This window comes from Pipistrellus hanaki (genome assembly GCF_964339955.1).
Source record: "Pipistrellus hanaki genome assembly, chromosome: 16".
NCBI lineage: Eukaryota > Metazoa > Chordata > Mammalia > Chiroptera > Vespertilionidae > Pipistrellus > Pipistrellus hanaki.
In genome coordinates this window covers 6,568,661-6,589,913 of record NC_140518.1, presented here as the reverse complement: position 1 = coordinate 6,589,913, position 21,253 = coordinate 6,568,661, and the positions used below count along the sequence as shown (strand labels likewise).

At 55.0% G+C, this 21,253-nt stretch overlaps 1 protein-coding gene across 2 annotated transcripts; it reads right to left on the bottom strand.

Moving 5' to 3' along the window:
* Positions 1-478: 478 nt before the first annotated feature.
* Positions 479-20,501, bottom strand: KRT19 (keratin 19). 2 transcript variants are annotated; one of them, XM_084863729.1, is made up of 7 exons: positions 20,483-20,501; positions 4,518-4,646; positions 2,050-2,132; positions 1,701-1,857; positions 1,261-1,422; positions 1,006-1,131; positions 488-901 (listed from the first exon to the last, which is right to left on the bottom strand). In XM_084863729.1, the coding sequence occupies exons 4-7, from the start codon at positions 1,755-1,757 to the stop codon at positions 647-649; spliced, it is 600 nt and encodes a 199-aa protein (XP_084719855.1). In that variant the 5' UTR covers positions 1,758-1,857; positions 2,050-2,132; positions 4,518-4,646; positions 20,483-20,501; the 3' UTR covers positions 488-646. The 2 variants fall into 2 exon arrangements, with proteins under 2 accessions (XP_084719854.1, XP_084719855.1); XM_084863728.1 differs by lacking the exon at positions 20,483-20,501 and having other exon boundaries at positions 479-901; positions 4,518-5,130.
* Between the last annotated feature and the right edge of the window lie 752 nt (positions 20,502-21,253).

Here is a 21,253-nt window from a genome sequence, read left to right as displayed (position 1 = left end):
ACAAACCATCTCGCCTCTCCGAGCCTCAGTTTACCCTTCTGTGAAATGGGAGCAGTGCTTAAGAAACAGGTTAATGAAGACCAACTGCCCACAAGAATTACACTAACAGCCCCTAACCAATTTGGCTCAGTGGATAGCGCGTCGGCCTGCAGACTGAAGGGTCCCAGGTTCAATTCCGGTCAGGTGCATGTACCCTGGTTTGCGGGCACATCCCCAGGTGGAGGTGTGCAGGAGGCAGCTGATGGTTGTTTCTCATCGAGGTTTCTAACTCTCTCTCCCCCTCCCTTCCTCTCCTCCTCCTCGCTTTCTCTCTGTAAAAAAGCAATAAAACATTTTTTTTTTAAAGAATTACCCCAACAGAGTTTGTGAGTGAGCACCCTCCCTTCCCTTCCCTGGAAGGGTGGACTCTGGTCCAAATAAAACCTAATTATGGGCCCAGCCCTGGCCCCTTTCCAGGGGCCAAAGAAACAAGCCCGATGCCCTTCCTCCTGGGGCCATAACATTTTATTGAAGAGCCGGGGGTAAGGATCCCGCCTCCCGTCCTCCCCTCCTATCCTCCCCTCCTATCCTCCCCTTCCATCCTCCCCTCCCATCCCCAGCGCATGCATCCCTCAGCGGGGAGCAGGGAGCCCAGGCGGCTGCGGGCTCAGGCGGTCTTGGTGGTGAGCAGGCTGTTGTAGTGGGCGTCCTGGCCCTCCAGCAGGCTGCGGTAGGTGGCGATCTCTTGCTCCAGCCGCGTCTTGAGGTCCATGAGCTGCCGGTACTCCAGGTTCTGGCGCTCCGTGTCGGCGCGCACGTCGCTCAGCTGGGCCTCGATGCTGCTGATCAGCGCCTGGATCTGGGCCAGCTGGGCCCCGTAGCGGGCCTCCGTGTCCGCCAATGTGCCTTCCAGGGCGGCTTTCTGAGGGCAGGGAGAGACAAGGTGACTCCACGGGGCCTGGGCCCCTGCCCAGGCTGCCCTGGGCCCCTGCCCAGTGTGCATCCCACAGAGGAGAGGGCACGTACCATGCTGAGCTGAGACTGCAGCTCGATCTCCAGGCCCTGGAGGGTCCGGCGCAGGTCGGTCACCTCCGTCTTGCTGACCTGCAGCTGCTCCGTGTGGACAGCGACCTCCCGGTTCAGCTCTTCCGTCTGCAATGAGAGGGGGCGGAGGGCGTCAGCATGGAGGCAGGCCTTCGCCTCGGGCATCAAGCCCTCTCTCCATGCCACCCCTCTCCCTCTCCCCCTCCCCACTAAGGGCTCCTGCTTCCCCCTTCATACCCGGGTGGTGAACCAGGTTTCCGCATCCTTCCGGTTCTTCTCTGCCATGATTTCGTATTGGCTTCGCATGTCACTCAGGATCTTGGCTAGGTCAACGCCAGGAGCGGAATCCACCTCCACGCTGACCTGGCCGCCCACCTGGCCCCTCAGAGCACTGATCTCCTGGAAACGCAGAGCAGAGAGGGGCATGTCAGGGCCCAGAGCCTGCTGGGCCTGGGCCTGGGCCTGGGCCAGGTCATTCCCCAACCCCGCGGGCCGAAGGGGCTGGTTTCGGGGTGCAGACCTAGGAGCTGGCACCGGGGGAGAGAGCCGGTTGCCACCATCCCCTGCTGGCACCCCGGAAGCCGTGCTCCACGCCCAGGGCCACACTGAGAGTGCGGCCGGGGTGGCCGTGGCCAGAACATACGGGAAACAGGTGTCCTCGGCCCTGGGGAGCTCACCTCCTCGTGGTTCTTCTTCAGGTAGGCCAGCTCCTCCTTCAGGCCCTCGATCTGCATCTCCAGGTCGGCCCGGGCCAGGGTCAGCTCGTCCAGCACCCGGCGCAGGCCGTTGATGTCCGCCTCCACGCTCTGGCGCAGGGCCAGCTCCGTCTCGTACCTTTCAGAGGAAGTGCTTACGGTCAGAGCGGCCTATCCTCTGGGCCTCTGAAGACCTCCCCACCTCCCCAGGGTCCGGGGCCCGTGAGGGGTGTTTCTTCAATCGGTGCCCCCACTGCTCTGAGCCCCCAAAGGGCCTGGGATTGCCGCCCCCCCTCGGGTTTCTGCAGCCCAGAAGGGCAGAGATGCTCACTTGGTTCGGAAGTCATCCGCGGCCAGACGGGCGTTGTCGATCTGCAGGACGACCTTGGAGTTCTCGATGGTGGCACCAAGAATCTGGAAGGCAGAAGGTCGGCAGGTCAGCACGCTGGCACTGCCCACCACTTGCTCTCCAGAGGAAGGGGAGCAGAGCCAACGATGTGCCCCTGCCACTTGGAGACGTGCCCCTCGTCTGCCCGCAGGCCTGCTCTCTGGGAGGCCTTGGCACCAGCCCCACCCAGGAGGCTGAGCCGGGGGAGGCGATGAGCAGGGGAGGACAGGCAGGACGGCCTGGGGAGAGTGGCTCTGAGACCTGTGGCCGGGGAAACGTCACATGGTGCCAAGGAAGACAGCCTCTAGGACAGGGGTCCTCAAACTTTTTAAAGTGGGGGCCAGATCACGGTCCCTCAGAGAGCTGGAGGGCCGGACTATATGAACTACTAATTCCTACTGTAACACCTTGGCTGCGCTCACTGCCCAAAAAACCTGGCGGGCAGGATCAGACTCCCCTGGGGGCTGCATGTGGCCCTCGGGCCGTAGTTTGAAGACCCCTGCCTAGGATATGCACACCGGATGCAGGGAAGTGGGGGGTGGGGGTTACCCCTGTCTGTACCCCTCATCATGGCATTCTGCCGCAAGGAAGGGACGTCTGTTGAGCATCTATTAGGAGCTGGGCACCTTACACCTCTTTCGTGTCAGGTCGGGGGGACCTAGTGCACGGGGGTGGCAAGTGAAGTTCAGGATTCCTTGTCACCCCCAATCTCAGGTCCCACGACCAGAGGGGCATGGCCACCCCATTGAGCTACGTGCATCCAGGTCAGGACGCTGCGTTAGTCATTGTGCTCTGCGGTGATCTGCATCGTTTTTAAATGAAACAGAACAGGATGAGCCTATCAGAAGTGGCTGCTCGCAGTAGGGGAAGGATGGCTTCGAGAAACTTCTCTCCCCGTTGTGCATGTGTATGAGAGAGTGTGAGGACACATCTTAAATGCATTTCCTAGCCCTAGCTGGTTTGGCTCAGTGCATAGAGCATCGGGCCCAGGTTCAATTCAGGTCCAGGGTTTGATTCCAGTCAAGGGCGTGTACCTTGGCTGAAGCTTGATCACCAATCAATGTATCTCTCTCACATCAATGTTTCTCTCTGTGTCTTTCCCCCTTCCTTCCACTCTCTCTCTCTAAAAAAAAAATAAATAAATAAAATAAAATAAAAAAAAAAATCAATACGCCAGGACTGGTTTGGCTCAGTGGATAGAGCATCAGCCTGCGGACGGAAAGGTCCCGAGTTCGATTCCAATCAAGGGCATGTACCTTGGTTGCGGGCACATCCCCAGTGGGGGGTGTGCAAGAGGCAGCTGATCAATGATTCTCTCTCATTGATGTTTCTAATTCTCTATCCCTCTCTCTTCCTCCCTGTGAAAAATAAAATCAATAAAATATATTTATCAATAGAAGATATAATCAATAGAAAAAAATAAATGGGAAAATACCCTCCGGTAAGGGTTAACAAACAACAAAAATGTATTTCCTATCTTGGGTCACAATTTAAAAAGTGCCCTGTGTATCCCTAGCTCTTCCTCCGTGTCTGTGGCCTGATCTATGTCCCAGCACCCAGCGCCATGCCCATGGTGGGCATTGGGCAGTGCTGTGGGGAGACCAGAATGGGGCCCCGGCTTCTCATACATGTGCCCAGGACTGAGCTCCAAGCTCCTGGGGCGGAGCCCAAGCCCCACCCGGCAGGCTCCCAGGGCCCCTGTAAGAGCCCAGGACACAGAGAACTGCTGCCATGGGTCCTGGGACAGAAGTCTCCACGCAAAGGACCCCAAGGCCTCTGCCTCTGCCCCTCCTTTCCCCGCCAGGGGCCCCGCTGGCCTCTCCCACTTCTGGAGCTTCTCTCAGGTCCCAGGCCCGGGGGAGGGGCCTGAGCGGGATGGAAACCAGACCGGGCCCTGCCCTCCAGAGACAAGGAGAGCAGAGGCCCCATGAGGGGGGCAGGGGAGGATAGAGGGGCAGGGGGTGCGAGGAACAGCTCCAGGCAGGGCTGGCCCGGGGTGGGACCAGATCCCTCCCAGGCCAAACTCCACTTTCCTGCTGCTGCTAGGGCAAAGGGGGCTCCTGCTCTGGACCCCAGGGCTGCCCACAGCGGGTCCTATGTCCCCCCACTTCCTCCAGACTCCTTTCCCTGGCCTCCCCACCCCCACCCGCCTCACCTGCAACATGCCCCACCCACTTACACCCCCCTCCCCCAGTTCCGAAGCCTGGTCCCTCCCTCTCTCTGGCCTCCACTTCCTGCCACATTGGCTGGCACCCCTCACCTGCCCCCTTCTCTCCCGCCCACCCTGCGGCCCTCCAGGTCCTAACGGGCTCACTCCCTCCCCACCCCGCCCAGAGGCGGCCGGCGCCCACGGGGCTGGGCTGCGCGCAGGCAGGTGCACTCCCCACACTCCCTCCCCGCGGGGCGCCCACCTTGTCCCGCAGCTCCTCGATGGCCTTGAAGTAGTGGCTGTAGTCGCGGGCCGGCCCGGGGCCCTGCTTCAGGTACCAGTCCCGGATCTTGGCCTCCAGGTCGCCGTTGGCCGCCTCTAGGGCGCGCACCTTGTCCAGGTAGGAGGCCAGGCGGTCGTTGAGGTTCTGCATGGTCACCTTCTCGTTGCCCATGAGAAGCCCGTCGGACCCGGAGGCGGCTGCCAGGTAGCCGGCCCCGTAGCCCCCAGAGGAGGAGGACGAGGACACGAAGCGGGCGGAGGACACGGACACGCCGCGGCCCCCGGAGCCGCCGTGGATGCTGGGCGCGCGGTAGGCGCCCCCGACCCCGAAGCGCATCAGGCCGCTGCCCATGCCCAGGCCCAGGCCCCCGAAGGACGAGGCGGCAGAGGACTGGCGGTAGCTGTAGGAAGTCATAGCGACAGAGAGAGAGGACTGGCAGCGAGCGACCTGGTCAGACGAGCTGTGGTCTGAGGGAGGAGTGGCCAGGCTCTCACCTGGAGCTTTTTATGCCCCAGAGCGGGGAGGGGGAGGAGGGGTCTGGCTGTGGGATATCTGAGGCCCAGGAATGTCCTGGCTCCGGGCTGCACACACGGGCATGCTCCCCATTGGCCAGCTCCTGGTGGCTCTGCCTCCAGCTGTCTCCTCCCAGGGGCCAGAGGCTCCAGCCCTGAGGGAGCCGCCCCGCCCAGCCCTCAGGGCCCCCAGACCGCCCCCCCCCTCCCGTCTGCACCCCTGTGGCAATGTGCTTAGACACCCCTTTCCGATTCACGCTCGGACCCTCCTTCATCAGATCGCCCCAGGAATGAGGTCCCCTGGAATGAATACACGCTCCGCTCCCCGCTCCCTCCCCCAGGATCGCTCACTCAGTCCCCCTCCAGAATGCGGAACTGAGCCCCTTCCTGGTGATCAGAATGGACCCCCAGGTGCATGAACCACATTCCTGCAAAATGACAGCCTCTCTGAGCCCACCTCTGGGGACCACCCACACCTTGACCCCCCCTCCTCAGCCCCTCAGAGGAGAGCGCTCACAGGGGCACGCTTGCCTGCCTGCCTGCCTGCTCCGGAGACAAAGCTGCCCCACCCTCTGTCCATACACAGCCAGGAAGTGACAATGGGCCCTGGGGACAGCTGCTGGGAGCAGCTCTGCAGCTGGCCGGTGAAGGGCACCTTCACCCCTGGGGCTGGCCCCTCGCTCCAAGACTCTCACCAGCCCACCCCACCCCCACCAGGACAACCCCCTACCCGCCAACCCCCAGGAATGATCCCTGATGGGAATCTGAGCCTGAGGGAGGGAAGTAGCTTGCCCGTGAGATACTAGGCAACTGCCACCCAGAAGAGAAAAAATGGGATGGAGTCCCTCTCCCCTGTGAGCGTCTGCAGATGGGTCAGAGGCTGAATCCTTGCACCCAACTACCTCATCCTCGTGGGTGGGTGGGTGGGTGGGTGGATGGGTAGTGGATGCCCACACAGTGACATTTTGCCAATAGAGGAAGGCTGCCCTCCTCTCCACTCCCAGCCCTGACCCAGCTCCACATCCAGCCCCGTCATTCCATCTCCTCTGCCATCACTATGGAGGGCCAGGCCCCCCTGCCAGCCACTGCTGGGCACTGCCAGCACCTCAGCCACTTCCTGTCCCCAGGGACCTCACCCTCCACAGAACTGTCCCCATGGTTCCTTCTGTCCTTCGGTCAGAGCAGTGACCCAGGTTCAGGACAGAGGAGGCCCTGTGACCTACTGACAGAGCATTAGGGAGTTGGGCCAGTCACGCCCGGTCGCTAGGCCTCAGTTTCCCCCATGAAATATCAGCCTTCCTCTCTGCATGTTATCATCTCGGTCACCTGAGGCTAAACGAAGATTTGTCCCCAGACACTGAGACCAGTGCCTAGTAAACTGTCTTCTGTCCACCCACGTATCCAGGAACGGGGACAGGAAATCCCCCACACACACCTATTCACCCCACCCCACCCCTGCCCCGGGAGCAGCCCTAGACACTAGGAAGACCAGCCTCGGGCAGTTTGAACTAGTGCAGCAGGCCTGCAAGTGGGTAGGTCCCCAATGGGGAAAAGGCGAACACAGTCATGAAAGCAGGGAGTGGCTGGACTTCACAAAGGTTGTAGCCAGTAGCCACCACCGGTCAGAGGTGAGTCACTCTCTTTATTTGGCCTTGAGGAAGAGGCCTGCCCCCGTGGGGGAAGCCGAGATGGGCCAGATAGTTGCTATGGACACTAAGCCCCAATCAGACTGTCTGTTTTTCTGGCCTGACAGGGGCGTCTGGAAAGGAACTTTGTATTAGGAAACATACAGAACCAATGGTTCTCCCAAAGATGAAGGGATTGTGAGCTCCCTAAACTTCAGAGAAGCTTAGAGTCCCGGCTCCCTACCAAAGACCAGAATCATCAGAAGAGCTGACTGCCTTTTATAGAAGCTTTTCAAATCCCATTGGGTCCTCACTACAGCCCAGTGGAAAGGTATCCTTGTCCCCATTTTACAGATGAGGAAACAGAGGCTTCGAGGGGGCAGCGACTTGCCAGAGGTCCACAGCCCCCAAAGCCAGGAGTGTCAGCTTGGGCTTCCAGCCTCTGCAGGTGGGTGTGGCCACTGCAAGGTGGGAGGGGGAGAATTTGGGATATTTAATCCCCTAACAAAGGAGTTCACACTCTTGCTCTCTTGGTCCCCCTGAATTTACCCACACACAACGGACAACGGGCTGCAACTAGCGATGCTGACCTGGTCCCGGCTGCAGCAAGGAATGGAAACGCTGGGCACTGGCTTTGCCTCTAGCTCTCCTGAGCGCACAGTTGTACTTCTACAACTGGACTGCGGGAATGGGACTTTGCAAACCAGGGAGGGAATTCTACGCAAATGAGAGAGAGCGAGGGGGCGGGGGGCGGGGAAGGAGGGAGGGAGGGAGAGAGAGAGAGAGATCACTCGTTCTCCAGTGCGAATCCCAGACAACTCTCTGTTTTGAGATATCGTAAGAACGCCACACCCAGGACTCCATGGGGAAAAGAACAGCCCCACGTTCCCCGGTAACAACGCTGCCATCTTCCCGAGCCTTTTCTCAATCCATTGAGATTTTGCTTCCCAGAGGTTGTTGTCAGTTTAGCTCAGATAAACTCATAAAAAAATTCTTACAGGTTTGGCCCTAGCCAGTTTTGCTCAGTGGACAAAGTGTTGGCCTCCGTCCCGGGTTCAATTCCAGTCAAGGGCCCATACCTTGGTTGCAGGCTCCTCCCCAGCCTGGGCCCTGGTTGGGGTTCATGCAGGAGGCAATCAATCAATGTGTTTCTCTCACATGGATGTTTCTGTCTTTCTTTCTCTCTTCCACTCTCTCTAAAAATCAGTGGGAAAATGTCCTCTGGTGAGGATTAACAATCAAACAAACAAAATTCTTACGGGTTTGGATGGTTCTTATGTTGACAGAGCAAATGGGGGAGCTCTCACTTTTGCCCAGGAGCACTGAGAGATGTTTTATAGAGGGCAGGACACATGAGTAAGAGATTGAAAGATAAAGAAGTGGGGGGAGGGCGGGGGGGGGGGGGGGGATGGAGGTGGACAAAGAGAACCCGGGCCTGGAGGAGTGAGTGGATTGCTGATACCAGTTTGGGGGAGCATCCAGTGACTCAGTTTGGGGGCAGGTGGGAAGGGAAGGGGCCAAGGAAGAGGTGGAGGCAGGGGGTAGGGGGTTGGGGGCTGTACTTCAGCCAAGGAGTTGTTGGACTAGATGCTGAAGACAGTGGAAAGTCACGTCAATCATTTGCATCTCAGAAGCTGCCAGGGTTCCCAGTGGAGAGTGGGCTGGTGGTGGGGAGGGGGGCATGGCCAGGGGCGGGGAGGCCAGGTAAGGGTCTGCTGAAATGGGCCCTGCTAGAGGGAGGGGCCTGAACTCCTCCCAGCAATGCGGATGGAGAGTTGAGGATGGAGACCAGAGATGCTGGCCACGCTGTGGGCAGCTCGGGGCCTTGCTCAGGCCAGGTGGGTGATATCAGGACGACCCAGGGCCAGCACCCCCGGTCTGTGGCCGCTCCTCTCCGTCACTGGGTCAGGTTGGCCCATGGCGTTTCCCTTGGAGTCCCCAGAGGAGGAAAAACCAGCCTGACGGGAACCTGGCCAGTCATGGGTGCAGGGAGGTCGCCCTGAGTCCTAGGGTGGCCCCTTGTCCAGGCCAGTGGGAAGGGAGAGGGTCAGCTACCCCCCAAGTGTCACATTCCACACCGGGAAGACCAGGACTGCCCACCCCTCCGGGACTGAGTGTTTACTGGATCAGGCTCAGGGGGAGGGGCCTGGCGGGCCACTTGGTGGGGGAGGGAGAGCTTCTCTGCCTCTGCCCAGACCCTGGGCTATTTGGGCCGCATTTGGAGCCCTGTGCCAAGCCTCCGCTCATGCCACCTGGGCTTGGGGAGGGCCAGATGCGGGACAGAGAGAAAGGAAAGGGCCCTGATTTCTGGGTTCTCTGCTCCCTTTTCAGCCAGCTAACTGCCCTCCCACCAGGACCCCGAAGGGAAGCAGCCCCCCTCAGGGACACAGACTCTAGGACTTGGCGCTTTTTCAGTTTTACAACTCATCTCTCTGATCCGTGAATCCCCAGTGAGTGTACAGAGCACTTCCTGACCTCCTCTAGCGAGGTTCCTATCCGGGACCTGACATTGTCTTCCTCGGATCAGGTGTGGCTCTGGAGCTCCAGCTCTCTCAGCAGGGTCCCTGAACACCTACTATGCACCAAAGGCTGGCGCATGGCCATGAGGTGACATTCCTGCTCTCCTTCCTCACCTGTCTCCTCCCTCTATAGATGCCAGGAACTCCAGACAACAGTCTTTGGGCACCACCTCCTCCCGGAGGTCCACTCAGGCTGGGTCCATTTCACCCCAACATACACTCAGACCCTGGGTCACCCCATCACATGCCACAGCTCTGTCTCCCCAGCTAGACTTGGAGCTTCAGCACTACATGGCTGATGCCGAGTAACAAATGTTTACTGATTATTCGCCGGAAAAGAGGAAGGAACGGGAGACGCCCTTTTTATCATTCAACCAATAAAGATGAATTGCTCTCTAAGTACCAGCACTTTCTATTATCAAACAGGAAGAGTTCGTCCACCCAGCACTAACAGAACCAAACACTAAATACTGAGAATTGCAGCCTAGAAGTAGTATTATGAATGGTACCAGCCAGGAGAACAGGAAGCTAATGCTCAGAACCCCAAACTCACCCTGCTGGCATGGCCCAGCTGTTGAGTATCGACCCATGAACCAGGAGGTCGCGGTTCGATTTCCCAGTCAGGGCACGTGCCCAGGTTGCGGGCTCCATCCCCAGTAGGGGGTGTGCAGGAGGCAGCCGATCCATGATTCTCTAATCATTGATGTTTCTCTCTCTCCCTCTCCCTTCTTCTCTCTGAAGTAAATAACAATATGTTTTAAAATAAATACATAAAAATCTTTTGTTCTCCAGATATAAGGGAGATTGCTTTTCCTTAGAGCATGTAGGTAACTTATACCGCTGTAAGCAGTATTGAGGCAGTTTTCTTTTTCTCCCTCCTGAATGTGGGAATGAATAGTATTGTTTTCCTGGCACTGTGTTTGTTTACATAAATTCAATAAGGATCTGTTCTTTTTATAACAGGACACAACTGGTAACTAGTTTCATGAACCAAGAGTTGGCCTGGAATGCCATGCTTGACAGAGATGGCGTAGACTCAGATGTGACCAGAGGCTGTAAGAAGATTAAGATTAACGTGGGAAGCCAATAAAAGCCTCTTGGAAAAACAGCCTGCTACCTTGCTTGCATAGTTCACAGCAGTCTTTCCAGGTGAGTAGCAAAGGTTGTTTTCCTGAGAGATGGCAGAGAAAGGACCTCAAAACATTTGGGGGGACATTGCACCTGGTAATTTATCCAGATCTATAGGGGTCCGCAGGCAAAGATTGGTGGCCACCACGTGGCTTGGCTTCTTAGCCTTGAGAGACTCAAGTTCAATCTGGTGATCCTGTTTGAGATTCCAGAAAAGCAGGTTTTAAAAGCCTATATGATCAATTGTGGGGTGGTGGTTGTTGTTGGTTTTTTTTTTTTCTCTTGTTGTGTTTATGCAAATCATCAGGCCAAATTTATTGAAACTAGACCAATGCAATACATTAGTCTGAATGTGTCTATCTTTGATAAAAATTGAGGCTGATTTTCAGGGACAGAAATTGTGTTTCAATAGAAACTATAATTCACAGTTGTGGGTGATAGATTCTAGGTCAGTCAACTGTCGCTAACGTTTTATTTTTTCGCCTGTACACTGGATCCTGAATTTTTCTAGTTTTCTTAAATCTAGCTACAACCCTCTGGACGAATTTTTTTCCCCCCCTCCCAGTCTTTGACTTGGAACTAGTGAGAGTTAAAACCGGGTTTTTTTTCTGAGAAGACATGACGTCAACTTTAGAGAAATCACCACCGCAGCTCATGCTTCAAGCATCCCAGTGACTAACTCTGCGCAGCCGCGCAGAATCTACCTGCGAACCCATGAGATCCTTAGCAACGTCCCAATTGCTGGCAGGACGAGCTGTCACACTGTCGCTGCTGCCTTCCTTCCAGAAAAAGAAGCTCTGAGTACGGGGTTTAGAGAGCTTCTCTGGCTGACAGTCGGACAGGCTCAGAAACCGGGTTTCAGATGATGGATCTATGTGTGTTTCTTTCTTTTGTTTATTTAGACACCCCCCCTATCCAATACCTCCCTGCTCGCTGACACAAAGCAGACCTCACTTCGGAGACCAGCCCCACCACCGCCTCCTGAATCCACACTCCAAATTGAACTGAACTGAATTACTGAATTATTGGATTGATGAAATATGGAGCCACCTGCCAATTTAGCTCCTGAAAGGTGAAACGCGTGTAAAATTTCAAAGGCGGAACTGAGGGACCGAAAGTGCTGCCACCCTGAAGAGGTATTTTGGGGATATTTGATGTTAAGCTGTTTATTAAGAAACAAAAGACGGACCCTCCGGCTTTCCTGCCTGAGATCCAGACATAGGTGGAAGGAAAAGTATTATTTTTTATTTTATTTTTTAGCCCCCACAGTAGCCCAAGAATCATTCTACCTCAGGGCTCTGGAGCTGAAATGTACCTTAGGCCAAGATGTTTTCTTTAGCTTGCCAGAGGTCCTGACCTTGTGACCATTAATCAGATCCCAGCTCCTGTCTTCTTCTGCCTCCAAGGTTGCCGATCAGAGAGAGAGAGAGAGAGAGAGAGAGAGAGAGAGACAGAGAGAGACAGAGAGAGACAGAGAGAGAGCTTTCTAGAACTATGATTTTAAAGCTAAATTGAATCAAAGTCAGAAGGACCCTTGGTTTCACGTCTAGAACAAAGTGGTCAAAACATCCTGCTCTCTGGAGCCTTCATCTGAGGTGGGGGAGACGTGATGCAGTGCTGGCAGCTAGACTTTAAGAATAGAAGGGATGCCAAAACCGGTTTGGCTCAATGGATAGAGCGTCGGCTTGGGGACTGAAGGGTCCCAGGTTTGATTCCGGTCAAGGGCATGTACCTTGGTTGCGGGCATATCCCCTGTAGGGGGTGTGCAAGAGGCAGCTGATCGATGACTCTCTCTCATCAATGTTTCTAACTCTCTATCTCTCTCCCTTCCTCTCTGTACAAAATCAATAAAATATATTAAAAAAAAAAAAAAAAAGAATAGAAGAAAGCCCAATATTGTGGGGAGCGGGAGCGAACAGTAAACCTGCTTCATTGGGAAGCTGCAGCCTCACACACTCCCAGGGCCTTGGCCTCCTCCGCCCTGTCCCCTCATTCGCCAGGATTACCAGCGGAAGGAAAAACGCAGGGAAAGACCTCCACTAGCTGCATGCCCTGTAGAGGCCTAGTCAGCCCAGGCAGAGGTCCCTCCACTTTGGGGCATTCGCAGCAGGAACTAAAAGTGACAAGGGGCACAGCCTAGCCGGAGGAAAGGATCGATTGGATAAAGCACACAGACCCCTGGAAGAATTAGGGAATTGATTGGTCAAAGGGAGGACCCAACAGAAGCCCAGGAAAGCCTGGCCGGTGTGGTTCAGTGGTTGAAGGACGACCTATGAACCAGGAAGTCACGGTTCGACCAGATTAGAATTGGTCAGGGCCCATGCCCGAGTTGCAGGCTCGATCCCCAGGGTGGGGCATGCAGGAGGCAGCCAATCAGTGGTTCTCTCTCATCATGGATGTTCTTCTTTCTCTCCCTTCCTCTCTGAAATCAATACAAATATATATTTTTTAAAAGAAGATGCCCAGGAAGAGTTGGGAGATTGGGAAATTGATTGGTTAGTTGGCAAGGGCGCCTGGTTCTTCCCACTTTCTCTCTCCCCTCAAAGCTTTGTGAGTTGGGGGCCAGGCAGCTGCTGGAGGCCCAGGCGGCTAGCAGGAGCCTGAGCACAGCCACAGCGCCAACTAGAGCACAGCCGGGCACAGACTGTGCCGGCCGGATGGGGACAGGCACGGACTACAATGATGCCACAGATGGCGGGACACTGGCCCTCCTCTGGGCCCGGTGAAGATGCAGAAGGACGGACAGATGAGAAATGGGCCACCTAGGGGCAGCCTCCTAGTTCTGCCCCTACACATCCCACCGCCACACTCCAACCTCCCTCCCATGCGTGGTCCCCGGAAATGCTGTTTCTACCGGCACTGATTCTGGGAATGAGGGGTGCGTGGGGAGGAGCAAAGTAGGGGGTGGGGAGGCGGTCAGCTGGGAGAGGCCAATGGTGGGGGCCCCTGAGGAGGAGGTGCATGGACAGAGACCTGAACGAGTCAGGAACTTCCAGATCCTGGGGGAACCGTGGAGGCACACTCCCTGGGGACTGGTCTGGGACATGTTTGGCTTATCTGCTCTGCCCCCGGAAGGACAGTGGAGTTTCCAAAAAAGCTGCTTCTTCCCAGGAAAGGCGGCCGGAGGAGTGGGCTGGGGAGGGGACATTCTTGAAATTCACGGAAAGGCACCTGCCACTCTGGTGACAGTCTCGGCACCCTGGCTGCCTCTGGCCTGCCCGAGCTAAACATTCTTAGGCAGAAACTGCAAAGAATCTCATAACCGGGTGGGCTGCCAGGAGCTGGCAACCCCAGGAACGCCCAGGTCTGGGGTCAGGTGGGGGAGATGCCCTTTGCTCAGAGAAAGAGCCACGAGGCCCACCCTCTGCCAGGGCGAGGCATAAAGGGGCCTTTGGATCAATGACAGTGGATTGGGAGACACCACCGCCACCCCCCACACCCTAAGCGCTCCCCCTCCTCCTCCCCCCCACACCGAGCACTGTGGGAGGACAAACCCTCCCTGGGCCTCTCACTGCCTTCCAGGCAGGACTTGTGGAATGCCAGCCCCCGCCTCTCCCTGAGAGCAGCCCCCACAGTGGAATGTGCAGGATTGGGGTACTTCCTCCCAGCGCCTTGTCTGGGATCTGGGCTGGGCCTGCGGAACTAGAACATCCACCAGAGACATCAGTAAGCGCTCTAGGGCCTCAGCCACTAGGGCCTCGCACACAGAAACCAAACAAACACTCAGACAGGGAGCTCTGTGTCTGGGGCTAAGCTCAGCGGGGAGGGTGCAGGCAGCCACACGGCCCTCCCTGCCAGGCCCTTTGCCTGTTCTTAGCCTCATCCTCACCAGCATTTACTGGAAGTCTGCCAGATGAACTGACAAAACTCTTACCTCCTACCCTTCTAGCCCACAGGGTTCAGGCCTGCCTGCACAGCTCTCAGCAGAGGTCGGCTGCTGACCACCCACACTCACACACCCACTCACCCACTCACACACTCACACTTATATACCCACCCACTCACACACCCATTCACCCATTCACACACTCACACACCCACCCACATACCCACACACTCACACACCCATTCACCCACTCACACACTCACACACCCACACACACACTTACATACCCACTCACACACTTACCTACCCACACACTCACACATTTACATACCCACAAACTCACACACACACACACACACACACACACACGCTCATATACTCTCCACACTCACCCTGTCCCTCACACATATTCACATACACTCACATAAATCCACACTCACACATACTCATACAACTCTCACTTATTCCCACTCACATGCTCACACATACACTATACACATGCTCACATACACTCCACACTGAGACAGCCACACTCACACAGGCTCAAACACACTCACATGCTCACACGCACAGCTCTGCCCTCGCTGGCTTCTGTAAGGTTTTACTGAGGCCGGGCTCTCCCTCCTTTAGAACTCAGTAACGGTGCGTTAGCCCACGTCTGGAGCTTGTAGATCAGAGTGCTGCAATAGGAGCAGGGGCTCCGCCTGCCTGAGATCACGCAGCTGGGCAGGCGCCATGGAGCCCGGCTCTCTGCCCCCTGGGGAGGATCTGAGCTCAGAGGAGAGAAAGAGGTAAACACGGCAGGCGCCTGGCAAGAGCAGGTGGCAGGCCAGGGTCAGGGGAGGGATCCAACCAGAGCTGCGGGAGCTCAGGGAAGGAGACCACCCTGAGGGAGGCCTGGGGTGAGCAGGGAGGGCCTCCTGGAGGAGGAGGACTTTGAACAGAGCCCAGGATGAGCAGCTACAACGGAGTGAGGACAAGGAGGTGGCAGGTGGGTGGAAAGTTCCAGTCACAACGGATCCTGAGTGTGTTCAAGCGTGTAGCACCCGCTAACTTGTTTAAATCATCAGCTCCCTGTGCTGTAGATAGCGTTGTAGACAGCAATATCCCTATGTTACTGACCAGGAAACTGAGCGGAACTTACGTAAGCCTAAAGTCCAGTAAGGGGCAGAGTGGGGATTTCACCCCGGGAGGCCTGGCCCCACGCCTCAGGCCTAACCCCTAAGCCAAAGGAGAAGCTGGGCAGTAGTGGCTGCAGAGCTGACTGCACTCAGACAAGGAAGGGCCTTTGCAGGTCAGCTCGCTGGATTTGAGTTTTTCTTTCTGAGTCAGAAGGTGACACATGCAAAGTGTCAGATGAGTCAGAGAGCCAGGAGCAGGGTGCCCTGGAGCTGTTGTCCCAGCTGGGTGTCCCAGCTTCATTCCTTCCCTCTGCCCTCCCCCATACTCCTTTTATCACTTTATCACTTCCACACCAAACAATGGTGGCACCTCCCTCAGAGCTGGTCTCCCGGGCTCTGCCTGCTTTGATGGAGTCGCTGCTCACAAGCCTCCGGGACAGCCTCGCCTGGGAAGTTTGTTTAAAACACCGAGTACTGGGGTCCTCGCCAGGGCCACCGAATCAAACCCCTGTGGGTGAGACAATATATTTGTGTGTCTGATTCTGGGGCTCACCCAAGTTTGAGAACCAGCGGCCCAAGAATGAGATTGTGAAGCGTGAAGGTGTGGGCCAGACACAAAGATAAATCAGCCATGCCCCGCCGGTGTGGTTCAGTGGTTAAGCATTAATCTATGAACCAGGAGGTCACAGTTTGATTCCCCGTCAGGGCATGTGGCCAAGTTACCAGCTCAATCCCCAGTAAGGGGCATGCAGGAGGCAGTAGGTCAATGCTTCTCTCTTATCACTGATGTTTCTACCTCTCCGTATCTCTTCTTTTTTAGCCAGAACTGGTTTGGCTCAGTGGATAGCCTGCGGACTAAAGGGTCCTGGGTTCAATTCTGGTCAAGGGCAAGTACCTCAGTTGCGGGCACATCTCCTGTGGGGGGTATGCAGGAGGCAGCTGATCGATATTTCTCTCTCATTGATGTTTCTAACTATCTATCCCTCTCCCTTCCTCTCTGTAAAAAATCAATTAAATATATATATATATATATTACTTTTGGTGTTTTGTTTGTTTTTTTAAGATAAATCCACCATGAGAAGCCTAGCCATAGGCAACTTACGGCTAGCATGGAAAGGCTGTGCTGGCGTTACCAAAACTTGGGGTGTGAAGTAAGAGACCCAATTCCAGGCCTGGTGTGCTGCTTTCTCTCTCACTCTGCCCAGCTGCTAAATGAAAAAAAAAAAAAAAAAAAATACTAGAAGGGTGTGAGATTCTTCTTTTTGCCCGCTAACCAGCTAGCCTGCAGAAGCCCCGAGAGGCCTAGGTCAGAGCCAGAAGACTTCCTTACTCGCAACACAGCAAGCAGTTGGCGCTTCGTGTTTGCACTGATTCCTCTTGTCCCGCACCCCAAGTACGGCAGGGACAACGCAAAGTTGGACCCCGCTGGGGGCTACGTCATGCAATGCTGAGAAACGCCAAGCTCTGGAAAACCAAATCTTTTCCACTGGGCCTGCAAGCAAACCCGTCTGATGGGTCTTTGCTCCAGGAGGAAAAATCCTTGTTATTATACAGAACAGGAGGGATAGACCGGCCTCTGCTCCTTGGGAGAGGCCTGTCTCTCTCCTCCAAGACAACTCACCACGCAAACACCCTTGGAAAGATAGATCAGAACAAAAGCTGCCCGTGTCGCTGGCTGCAAAAAGGGCAGACATGCCAGAGGTCCAGTGGAGAATTATCACCAACACAAAAGAGAGTATCTTTAAAAGAGATGATGTAAAGCTTTCCGTCAGATCACCTGGATGAAAATTCCAGAGAATAGGAGGGATCATTACAAAGGAGATAAGATAAGTAGGCAAGTGATAAGCAGGAAGCCTTTCCTAACATATGAGAACAGCAGAAGGGGAAAATATTGGCAACCTAGATCATGGGCCGAAGGTTAATGCCCTTAAGCATATGGAGTTCCTAGAAATAACTAAGAGACCAACAACCCAGGAAGAAGAGCAAGAATATGAACCATCAGCCCTGGCTGGTGTGGCTCCCTGTTCAGAGCACTGGCCTGCGTACTCCAGTGTCTCTGGGTCTATTCCCAGACAAAGGCACGTACCTGGGTTGCAGATTTGATCCCCGGCCCCACCCGGTCAGGCATATGTGGGAGGCAACAAAATCCATGTGTCTCTCTCACATCTCCCCCTTTCTCTCCCCCTCCCCTTCCCTATCCCCTGTCTTAAAAAAATCAATGGAAAAAATATCCTCGGGTGAGGATTAATAGCAAACACACAGAAAGAATAAAGCACAGAGTTTTCAAAAAGAGATATACAAATTGCATTTGGGCATAGGAAAATGTTCAGCCTCACTCCCAATGGGAGAAATGCAAATTTAGACTATTATGCAATCTCGCTTCGTTCATGTCTGATTGGTACAGATGGAAAGGGATGATAACTTATTGTTTGTTGGAATCATGGGGAACTGGACAACCCACACATTCTTGGTAGCAGTAAAATCAGCACACACTCTGTGAACAGTGATTTCCAACATCTATCAAAATTTTAAATCTGATTTTTGACTTATCAACTTCTCTCACAGGTATTTCTCTTTTAGGTAGACTTTTGCACACGTACAACATGACATGATATCCTAGGATGTTTATTGCAGCTTTATTTATAATAGCAAAATACTAGAAACAGCCAAATCTCCATTACATGACACTCTGCAGCAGAATACAGTGTCACCATCCTAAAAGAATGAGACAGCGCTCTATGGGATGGCTCAGTTCATTGGAATGTCGTCTCATGCACCGAAAGGTTTTGGGTTTAATTCCCCGTCAGGACACATACTTAGGTTTTGGGTTCAATCCCTGGTCAGGGCACATGTGGGAAGCAACCCAATTGATGTTTTTCCTCTCACATCCATGTTTCTCTCTCTAAAAATAAATGGCAACATATCCTCGGTGAAGATTTTTAAAAAAATTTTCAAAATATTTTATTAAATGAAAGAAGATTGCAAAGCAATGCATATAGATGGCTACCCTTAGAGTGTGCGCTCCAGGGAAGAGCGTAGACACACTTATGTTTGCACATGCAGAGGCTCTCTTTAGAAAGCTACACTAGAAAGTGGTAGCATAGGATGCTTCCTGCAAGGGGAGCTGGGAGATTGGGTTCAAAGGATGTAGGAAGACTAGCATTTTGTTATCTGTTCTTTAAATTTTGTACTGTTTTAGCCAAAAACTATATAAAGTCTTCCAAAACTGTATGTAAATATATATGGTCTTCCAAAAACTAAATATAACATACATCTATATATATAAAAGCTTAAGCAACAGAATGACCAAATGACTGGTCACTATGACATGCACAGACCACCAGAGGAGCAGATGCTCAACACAGCCAACCTCCTGTAGCCCCTCCCCCCAGCTGGCCCCAATGGCCCTGATGAGGCCTGCCAGCCTACCTCCCTTGGCTTCTCCCCGTGGCCAGCCAACCTCCCACAGTCCCTTCCTCAGGCCAGCCAACTTCCCGTGGCCCCAATCAGCCAGTTCGCAGGCCAGGCTTGAGAGGATCCCATGGGTGCACAAATTCGTGCACTTGGCCTCTAGTGTGTTAAATAAACAAACAACGAACTTGGGCATTCTGATCTGCCAAGAAATTTGAATGGGCTGAGACCCCCAAGTTTGAGCCCAGCAGGCCTCAAGCCAGCAGCAGCCCCTCTGGATCTCCGTGGCTGCAGGTGAGCTTTCTATGCAATGCTCAGCTTTGCCCTGAGCCACACCCAGGAAGCCTCATTCACGCCCTCATGTGCTCTGAGCCAGGCCCAGTGCCAGGTGCAGAATTCAGAGATGAAAGAGACCCAGGCCGGCCCCTGGCCAGCTCCTTGTCTAGTGGGCAGGGTAGCGGTAGGGCAGGGAAAGAGCCCTTGCAAATCACTACAAAACGGATGTTCAGCTGTACCGGTGGTAGCCGCAGTGACGCGTTAGGAGTTACCAGTGACGGTGTTTGGGCCTTTGAGGCAGTGACAAGCCAGGCCTTTGAAACCCGAGCCGCACCTTGGTTTGAGAGCCCAATTATTTAACCTCCCAGAGCTCCAGTTTCCTCCCCTATAAAACATGGCCTGGCTTTAAGTCATGATCCACTATTGATTTTACTAGGAAAGCCTTGTCACCCGAGGCCAGTTCTGTAACTCTCAGCGCCTCGGTTTCCTCACATCTCTGAAATGGGGCTAATAACACCACTTCAGCGTTCGATAAATAACCATTGTCTGTGAATAACACTGCCTGGCATGGGGTCACGTGGGGGGGAGGGGCAGGGCTAAATGGAGAACACCACCGAGGGGATGATGTCAAGGGTCAGACTGGCCATGACCATGCCTGAATAAAGCAGTGGCGGGAACACTCAGCAGGGGTGCTAACCTGGCCCTCAGCTGGGCTTGCTGGACCTCAGGGGGCAGTATCCGGCCCCTCCACTCAGAGGCCAGCTGCATTGACTTGAAAACGAAGCAGGCACTGGCCTTTCAGCTTTTCCAGGCCTGTTCCCCCAAACCACATCTTCCCGCAACCACACACCCGGTGCGCAGGTGCTGCTCATGTCCTCTCACCCGTGCCTCTGCCCAGCTGTCCCCTGCACCTGCAGGCTCCTTTCCTGGGCCTTCACACGTCTACACCCTGCCCCACCTCCAGCGCCCCCTGCGGTAGGCAGACAGCGGCCCTCCAGAGACGGACCCATCCTAACCCCCCAACCTGTGACTATGCAGCTTACGTGGCAGGAAGGGACTTTGCACGTGGAGAGATGGTCCTGGGCTATCTGAGTGGGTCCAGGTAGCCACCAGGGTCCGTATAAGAGGGAGGCAGGACGGTCCAAGTCCGAGAGAGGAGATGTGACCGGGGACATGGAAGTTGGAGGGATGCACTTTGAAGGAAGGGGCCGCAAGCCAAGGGATGCAGGCGGCCTCTGGAAGCTGGGAGAGGCGAGGAGACAGGTGCTTCCCTAGAGCCTCCAGAAGTTAACACTGTCCGGCTGATACCTTGACTGCAGCCATTGAGACCCATTTCTGTTGTAAGCCACTAACTCTGTGGTGACAGCAGCCACAGAGAGCCAATACACCACTTTTCCTTAGAGCCTCTACGATCCCTGGCACTCTCCCCACCCCAGCTCCTTCCCTCCTCCGAGCCCACCTGGTGCTTTCTCGGAATCTCTCCAGGCTGTCCTCTCCCCACCCGGTGAGAGTTGGTTGGATCTTACCTCCTCTGCTAGATGATGAATATCTTTGCAGGCAGGGTCTGCTACTCATTTGTGTGTCCCCCGTGGCCCTAAGAATTCTCCCAAGTCCACTGGATCCATTCCTGCCCCTCTCTCTCTGCTGGGAAGGCTGGTCTCTGGCCAATGGGCGTCAGCTGCAGGAGATGGATGGGAAGAGAGACTGAAGAACTATTCCGCCCACAGGCCAGCTGTGGCCACTGGTCCTGTGGGGCAGCCCTCTGCAGCTCCCATCACACTGCTCCCTCCTCCCATGTCCCTCCAGGCACAGGTCCACCCTTGCTCCTCCCCAGGCACATCCAGACTTCTGTCACACTTCCAAAAGCCTTCTCTAAAACTCAGTCCGTTTGCCCTGAGAGCCCAGCACATCCTGTGGGCAGCCTGGCCCATGCAAGTGTGGCTAACGGCGGGGGGGGGGGGGGGGGGCCTGCAATGGGCCTAGTACCCATGTGGATACTGCCTCCATCTGTCTGTCTGTCTGTCTGTCTTAGATGGTGACCTCACAGGGGCTGAGAGAGGTCCACAGGGCCTTCTCCTCCACACCCAGCTGTACAGGCGGGAAGAAAGGACTTAACAAGGGGAAGAAGCCGAAATCGGTTTGGCTCAGTGGGTAGAGCATCGGCCTGCAGGATTGAAAGGTCCCGGGTTTGATTCCTGTCAAGGGCACGTACCTTGGTTGCCGGCACATCCCCAGTGGAGGGTGTGCAGGAGGCAGCTGATCGATATTTCTCTCTCATCAATGTTTCTAACTCTCTA

Coding starts and splice junctions, on each gene's coding strand:
- KRT19 (XM_084863728.1), bottom strand. CDS start 4,952: ATGACTTCCTACAGCTACCGCCAGTCCTCTGCCGCCTCGTCCTTCGGG. Junction 2,133..4,517: donor TCGAGGAGCTGCGGGACAAG/GTGGGCGCCCCG, acceptor TCTGCCTTCCAG/ATTCTTGGTGCCACCATCGA. Junction 1,132..1,260: donor AAACCTGGTTCACCACCCGG/GTATGAAGGGGG, acceptor CTCTCATTGCAG/ACGGAAGAGCTGAACCGGGA.